Source organism: Cupressus sempervirens, chromosome 9 (assembly GCF_028749045.1).
Source record: "Cupressus sempervirens isolate cs-2001-9-10 chromosome 9, ASM2874904v1, whole genome shotgun sequence".
Taxonomy (NCBI): domain Eukaryota; kingdom Viridiplantae; phylum Streptophyta; class Pinopsida; order Cupressales; family Cupressaceae; genus Cupressus; species Cupressus sempervirens.
In genome coordinates this window covers 806936690-806944633 of record NC_143126.1, presented here as the reverse complement: position 1 = coordinate 806944633, position 7944 = coordinate 806936690, and the positions used below count along the sequence as shown (strand labels likewise).

General features: G+C 35.0%; 1 protein-coding gene across 1 annotated transcript; it reads left to right on the top strand.

Moving 5' to 3' along the window:
• Positions 1-586: 586 nt before the first annotated feature.
• On the top strand, positions 587-7705 carry LOC149541156 (large ribosomal subunit protein uL6-like). The gene is made up of 3 exons (XM_089802147.1): positions 587-1050; positions 6899-7021; positions 7397-7705. The coding sequence occupies exons 1-3, from the start codon at positions 688-690 to the stop codon at positions 7478-7480; spliced, it is 570 nt and encodes a 189-aa protein (XP_089658273.1). The 5' UTR covers positions 587-687; the 3' UTR covers positions 7481-7705.
• The last annotated feature ends 239 nt before the right edge of the window (positions 7706-7944 follow it).

Here is a 7944-nt window from a genome sequence, read left to right as displayed (position 1 = left end):
TGACCCTTCGTGAGAGGGAATTATGGTTTAAAGCTAGACATTTAGAAGCTCTCGTCATCTTGATGATGGATCATGGAGTGTGATCCAAAACATTGATGCAAAAAATCAAACACAATCGAATCCAAAAGCAAACTCCATAAATGCACAAATTGTAGAAATTTAATGTGTGCTATTATGAACCTTCATGGGATTGAATTATAGATTAAAGCTAGACATTTAGAAGCTCTCATCATCTTGATGATAGATCATGGACTGTGATCCAAAACATTGATGCAAAAAATCAAACACAATCAAATCCAAAAATAAATTCTATAAATCTAAAAACTTTGTAATAACGAAAAATTAAAATATATCCTTTTAAAGATGCCTATTTTCACCCGCTTATTAAACTAAAAAGTTATATATATATATATAAATAAAAATAAAAATAAAAATTGAAGGTGTTGATATGAACAATCAACCCCCTCTTAGGCTCCCTATCGAGAAATAAATAAGTACGAACAGCCGAGATGTAACCGTGTTGAAAACCCTAAAAAGTAACGAGTCTGTTTAGGGTTTCATAACCCTAAAAGAAATAAATTTCGCTGTCTTTGTTTAACACCTCTTTCGTCTTTACTTCGATTCGGAGGCAAATTTTCGCAGCTATTATTTCTCACTGGGTCTGTGTACAGACTACCCAAGAAAAAAATGAAGACGATCATCGCTTCAGAAACAATGGACATCCCAGAGGGGGTGAAGGTTGAAATAAAGGCCAAGATGATCAGAGTTTCAGGCCGTCGGGGCACGCTTACGAGAAATTTTAAGCACTTGAATCTCGATTTTCAGCTTACTGAGAAAGGCAGGAAATTGAAGGTGGATGCCTGGTTTGGATCCAGGAAAACAATGGCAGCTATCAGGACTGCTCTAAGCCATGTCCAGAATTTAATCACTGGTGTGACTAAGGGATTCAAGTACAAGATGAGGTTTGTGTATGCTCACTTTCCCATCAATGCCAGCATCGGAAACAACAGCACTAACATCGAGATCAGGAACTTTTTGGGAGAGAAAAAGGTATTTTGGCTGTTGAATCGTTTATTTCTTCTCTCAATCGGGTGCATGTTTTGTTTGATTTATCAATAGCTTTCGTGAAATGAGTGTTTGCTGTGAAGGTGATCGGGTGGTTAAATCTTAGGTTAAATGTTGGTGACAATGGAAGCATGGTCTGTGAGTCATTATGAAATGAATTTTTGGTGGATAGAGAATTCGTGGCATGAAACTCTGGGTTGAGTTTTGATTGTTGGAAGTAGATTTCTGGCTTTGTATTATCAGTTTTTGTGAAATGAAAATTAACGAGGAGCACAGGAAATTTATGTCATTAAACTGAGGTTGAGTCATGCCGTTTGTAACCTAATTTGTATGTGCAATCGAGTAGGCGCCGTAAACTTTAAACACCGGCGCTTTATACTTACGGTATAAAGAGCAGCGCGAAACGAGGAATGGAAGAGCATTTGATATCCAGGCTCTGACGAGAGAGTATTCTGAAACCGCTGCTCCGTGTTTACAACGTTTAACTTCAATACCGACCATTAATCTTTGGTTTTCATTCCTTTCTGCATTCGCTCCTTCTAATTCGTGATGTTATATATTGTTGTGTTCACAGAGAATACTTGATTTTTATATTATTTTTCCTTCAGCTTCCACGGGAAATATTTTTTCTCAAATGTTTCCCTCAATTCCCCCCTTCTGTTTTTTTCACTTAAGTTGCTGATTTTGGTTCCAGTTTCCCTCCCTTTTGTCCTTTTCAATATAAGTTGCTGGTTTTCGTTCCAATTTGTATTAGTTTTGAGTTCATCTCTGCAGAATATGTACTGAAATCGTAAATTTGTATTAATTTATTTTAACCATATATAGATTTAATATCTTCTCGTTGTATATGTGTTGTATATAGTTCCACAGGGTGCAGTCCCTGCTCCTTTTTGCTGTTCCTGATCCCAAGGGCATTTTGGGACACTGAAACATGGGGGAATTGGTAATGTCTCTACTTTTTTCAGGTCATGGGTGTCTTGGTACTTTTTAGTATCTTGGGAATTATTATAATGTCATGGGGAGTATTGCAGAGTTTCCGGCATCCCCGAGACTTCAAGGAACATTTTGAATGTGCTGGGGATTAACTGGGATCTTCGGACATCTCTCTCTGGGGAATTAGTTGTTTAGATAAAACAAATTTATACCTGCTGTAGAAATTGAGAAAAAATTGCAGGGACATTTTACTGATAAGATATTTAAATTCCAAATCTATGTTGCTGGTTTGCGTTTGGTTTCAAGTTTGGGTTCTGTATGACGAAATTTGAAATGGGGTTTTGATTTGTTAGTACAAAAACACCATAAACTTGTAATCATAGCATCATATCAATATCAACATATTAAAATAATTATTCAACTGAACCAACCTAAGCCTTTTTTTCTGCTTTTGGATTAATATCTGGATCTCTATCTCCCTAACCACTATGTAGGGTGAGTATCTGTATCTGGACCATGGGCTTTCTGAATAACAAGCATCAGATTCTTACTCCCTATAACAATCTGCACCTATCTCTGCTCCTGCTTCTTGGCCAACATAATATCATATATAAAGAACATAATACTCTGAATAACCATCATCTGTATGTGGAACTGGGTATTGATCTGCTTCTGAAACTCATCTGAATGCCTTACTATTCTCAAATTGAGTTCAAGCTGTGTCACAAGTTTTGCCGAATTTTCGGCACGAGGCTCATTAATCGGCTAATGATAAGAAAATAATAAAGTTCAAAAAAGTTTGGGTCAAGTTCAGTACTGATAAAAGCAACTTGATGTTTTCTGATAATATATTTAAATAATACTTTTTTAGGGGTTTTTCCAATTTAAAAAAAAATCACAGCCTCCCTCCACAGTTGAAAATTAGAAGGCAAATTTAGTGTTGATATTTTTGGAATTTTTTGACCTTGCCGAACTTCATAGCTGTTGACATAAATGCTACATATATGTTTATAAGTTAATTTAACACTTTACAATATGTAAACATAGTAGAGTTGCATTAGAAGATAACCCAAAAATGGGTTGCTGAAATAGAAAAACATTTTATTTGTCTTTCTCATTCGGTGAGGGTTTTGTTTATACTATTTGTTTAAAAAAATTGCTTTAATATAGTTTTTTTTACATTAAAGGGAAGATCTACGTCAAATCTAAGGAAAAACAAATCCCATAGTACCTAGTATTTGGTACAGCTCAAAAATCAATTTTATTAGGCAGACATGGGTACAATATTCGACGTGTATCCGAGCAGTATTGGATACATTTCCAAATTGGATATGGAGATACACGTGCCCAAGGAGGGACAGAGGAGTTTCCGGCAACTCTGATTTATTTTTAAATATAAGTAACATATCCACTAATTGTCAAATTAGTTTGACATTGCTAAATAATTAAACTAAATGACTCAATATTTAATCACAATAAAATAATAATATTATAAATAATATTATCATATTAAATGAAAATATCATAAAATTCGGATGAAGATCGGAAAGGGTAAAAATTTGCTGAAATTCAAACTTCATGGATGAAATTTGACGAATCTCATGACTTAGGCATAGGTTTCCAATTACAATTACATGAATGCTTGAAGCATGCAGCTCACTCACTTACCTGGCTAGCATTGTTTTCAATGCCGTTTCAAGACATATAGCCATGTAGGATCATCCTGCCTTTAATGTAAAATAGATGATATAGGCCCTACCAATGTACTTGAAATCTGCCATGCAGATGGTGATGACTCGCTATCTTTTGCTGGACTCTCCAGATCAACAACCACCTTCGGGCATTTTTCACTGACTGGAGATCTAGAACGGAAGTTCACTTCAGGCTTCTGTAACAAATCCTCTCTCCTTTTCCTGTTTATCTCAAAGAGCATCAGTTGGCACTGAAACTATACCTGAACCTGATACTTCATCTTCAATAATAGTTGCATGCTGACTTAATAAGCCTTTCACTGAAACAAGCTGAGCACACAGAACTTTTGATTTAGATATTTTCAGCATCTTAACAAGCATAGACAATATTGGACCATTGGTTAAGATGTTGTCTGCATCCATATTGCATCTTAAGGTTTTCAAGAGTCCAAGGCAGGATTTTTTCCTCAAATTTTAAATGCATCTATATTGAGGAACACTGTCCATTAGCGATTCTATCCTCTAGTAGACTAGTGAACCCCTGTCTTCACTTTGTTAGGACCTTGCTGTTTCTGTTGGTAAATTGACCTTTGTTATTTGTTTGATGTTTCACTCTACCCAAGATTCCCCTTTAGACTATTAAAACCAAGGTTGCATGGGTACTCGTACCCACACCCCTGGTACTCGTACCCACGTACCCAAGTACCGGGTACACGTATCCCACGTACCGGGTACTCGGTGGAGAGCATCATAGCTAAGGACCTTGATTAAGATTCTGATTTTTTTTTTTGGTTTTTTGTTTTTGTATTAGCTTGTTGTTTATCAAACTTAATTCAATACCAAATCAGTTTGAAACTTTGATACTCATTAACAATAAACTTTATCACTGTTCAAGTTAAAAGTTTATCATTTGCAATATGTCATTGTCATATGGTTTAGGATCTTCTTGTTCATGTTTAAAGTCTGCCTTCTTTGTTATGCATCTAAGCATTTATCATGTATTATTATTTCAAACATATAGCAAATCTGAAACTGAAAACAGTACATTACATTTGCAAACTTTATCACTGTTCTTGTTTTGAAAAACCATTGTCATGACTCATAAAATCAGATTTTTTATAAATATAAAAGTGTAATTTTTAAGTAAGTTTGACATACCCAAGTACCTCCATCCCCAATTATGAAAAATACTTTAAACATTCAGCAATAGCATATATATATATTTGACTTGTGGCTTATATTTTCAAATTTCTTGTTTTGAATGCTCAATGTCATGACTCATGATAGATATTTTGATTTTTATATTTTCTATAAAATATTAATTATATAGAAAAAATTAGGCTTACACACATACCCCCGTCCCCTATTTTGAAAAATATGCGTACCCGTACCCGCTCCCGTACCCGTTCCCGTTCCCGTACCCACGTACCCATGCAACCTTGATTAAAACATTTCCTTGACAGCATATCACTATTATTATGACACTATATTGTCATGAACTTGCACCTTTTCTATTGCACTGATGTGCGTTTTTATGGCTTGATAGAATGTTAGCTAGGTCTTATGCTCTGTAATTGCTGGCAAACGCTCCAATCTAGTGGACTTTTATATGGCAACTTTTGGCAGGAACCATGAGATGCCAATGAAACTCTGAAACTACTGAAAATATGCCACCTCAGCTCACTGTAGTATGCTACTTGTCTGCTTCAAAGATTTTTCATCTAGACCAATGGTTGTTTATTATCATTTTGGTTCACTGTCATTATAGTGAAAGCATCTTTCATTTGGACTACTCCTGCGTTTTCTTATGACTCCTTATATTATCTCTGTCTTATAGCCGTCTCCAGGAGTGTATAATGATTGTCTTCGTCACCATTATCACTGTGATGGGTATATCTTATTATACCCCGTTGCCTTTTTTTTTTCAATGTTCTGTCATTTCTCATCTCCATATGCCCTTTTACCTGAACAAGGGAAGTCTCATATATCTCCTTTGGTTTTCCATATTAGCACATATCTGATTTAGGACTGCCCCCTTTTTGTTGCCGTCCTTTCTTATGACCATCTTTTGTTGCTTAACTAAAGCATTGGTACTGATATCTCCTTTGTTCTTCTATCAGAGCACATTTTTGCTTTAGGACAGTAGATTTTATTTTGGAATTCAAGGTTGGTAGGTTTTCAAAGTAGCATTCTTCTAGATTCTTTGTCATTTAAGACAGCAATATTGCCCAAAATTAGGAAAAGTGTAGCAACATCTATCCAGTACAGAACATCTTGCAGGTTCTTTGTTACACAGGAGTTCCTAATATATCCTTATTGGTTCTAGTTTGTAAAACACAACTCAATTTATCACCGAATAATATTTGTCTTGATTTAATGGAGGAGTGTTTTTAACCATGTTTGAACAGACTGCAGTTCAAGGCATGCTTGGACTTGGATTTTGTGCACAAAAATTTTGCTGTCAACTCTGTTTTTAACCATGGTTTAGTGGGACTTTTAATCAAGGTTGCATCCCTTACCCAAGTACTGGTTACTTGGGGTTACTTGGGGCAGATTATATTTCTAAATTTTGTTTCGTCTTTGTTTGCAGATCACCTTCTCCTATGTTAAGCTTAATTCAATATTGTAATCAGTTTGAAACTTTCATAGAATACTGCTTAACCATAAGCTTTATCATGCTCAAGTCAAAAGTTTATGTTTTGTAATGTCATTGTTATATGATTTAAGAAATTATGATCTTGTTCATGTTTAAAGGCTGCCTTCTCTACATACATGCAAACATTTAGCCTATATGGTTTTTACAAACATATTGCAAATCTGAAACTGGAACCAATACATTACATCTACAATCTTTATCTCTTTTCCTGTTTTGAAAAACCATTGTCATGACTCATTTTCATATTTACCATAAATATGAAATTATATTAAAAATAATTGATGTATTCCTGTCAGCCGCACCTGTACCTATACACCAAGCACCAAAGTACCCCCCGTCCCCATGGAACCTTGCTTTTAAGTACACCATTATGATGCCTGATCATGATCTTGTGACTACAATTAGTCTTTTTAAGCTGAAAGTATCATTACATGATATGCTTACATCTAAGGTTTTACATTACCTTTGGTATAATCAAAGTCTGATGTTTCAAAGGTGATAGGATATTCTTTTATTTTTTTGCATTTGTGGAACCTAAATCGAATTACTGCAGGTGAGGAAGGTCAATCTTCTAGATGGTGTTACTATTACCAGGTCTGAAAAGGTCAAGGATGAATTGGTATTGGAGGGAAATGATATTGAGCTTGTGTCAAGATCTGCTGCTTTGATAAATCAGGTTTGTTATTTACGATTACTTGATACTGATCATGTATCATGTATGCAGAAGTCCAATGCTTGTTAATTTGATAGACTAATGTGCGATGCCTTTATTTTTAGGAAAGACTGCTTTCAAGTCTCTTAGATAGATGCATATGTTTGTGCTATATTTTGATTGGATTCTAAAGCATATGCTAAAAAGAAGGGAATAACGCTTGATTGGCCATTATGTATTTATTAAAATTCTCAGACGTGTGCTTTATGTCTTTGTTATCAACTTTAGGAGTGTGTTTTGCAACGCATTATTTGGAAAAATTATAGGAAAGGTAAGGTCAGACACAAGGTGCATGGGTGTGGGCTAATATGTCTTGTCGTGTTTTTTTCTTTCTTGCAGAAATGCCATGTGAAAAACAAGGATATTAGGAAGTTTCTGGATGGTATTTATGTGAGTGAGAAAGGCAACATTGCTGAAGAGTAAACGGAGTTTGTTAAAAAAAATTCGTTATTCAAATTGGGAGCTGGCAGAGCCGGATATTTGTTTAGGATTTAAACTTCGTTTTAACATGCATTTGAGAAGATGGATGTAAAACCGCCAATGGATATCTCCCCAAATTTTGACTTTAATGTTCAAGTAGGAGCAAATGATTTGTTTCGAGTTAAAGAACTAATTTGTCTGTTTATTCAAAATATTAAGTTTTCTTGATCTGCTTTCAGTTTTGTATTACAGAGTAAGTTTCAATATTTCTTTTAGAAATGACTCAATTGAGTTACCGAACTATTTTATAATATATCTGAAACTGAACAACACATAATGATGGTCAGCCGATTAATTAAACTCCAGATCTGAACTTTTATTTGCAGTGCAATGTTTCCAACTATACACGAACAGACTTCTGGCTTACTCGGATAAATTCATTACATAACAGCAGCCGCAACTTACGT

What these genes read in the sequence shown, in the direction of transcription:
- LOC149541156 (XM_089802147.1), top strand. Translation starts at nt 688, where the DNA reads ATGAAGACGATCATCGCTTCAGAAACAATGGACATCCCAGAGGGGGTG. An exon ending in ACTTTTTGGGAGAGAAAAAG is followed by an intron (nt 1,051 to 6,898) that starts GTATTTTGGCTG and finishes GAATTACTGCAG; the next exon opens with GTGAGGAAGGTCAATCTTCT. An exon ending in CTGCTGCTTTGATAAATCAG is followed by an intron (nt 7,022 to 7,396) that starts GTTTGTTATTTA and finishes TCTTTCTTGCAG; the next exon opens with AAATGCCATGTGAAAAACAA.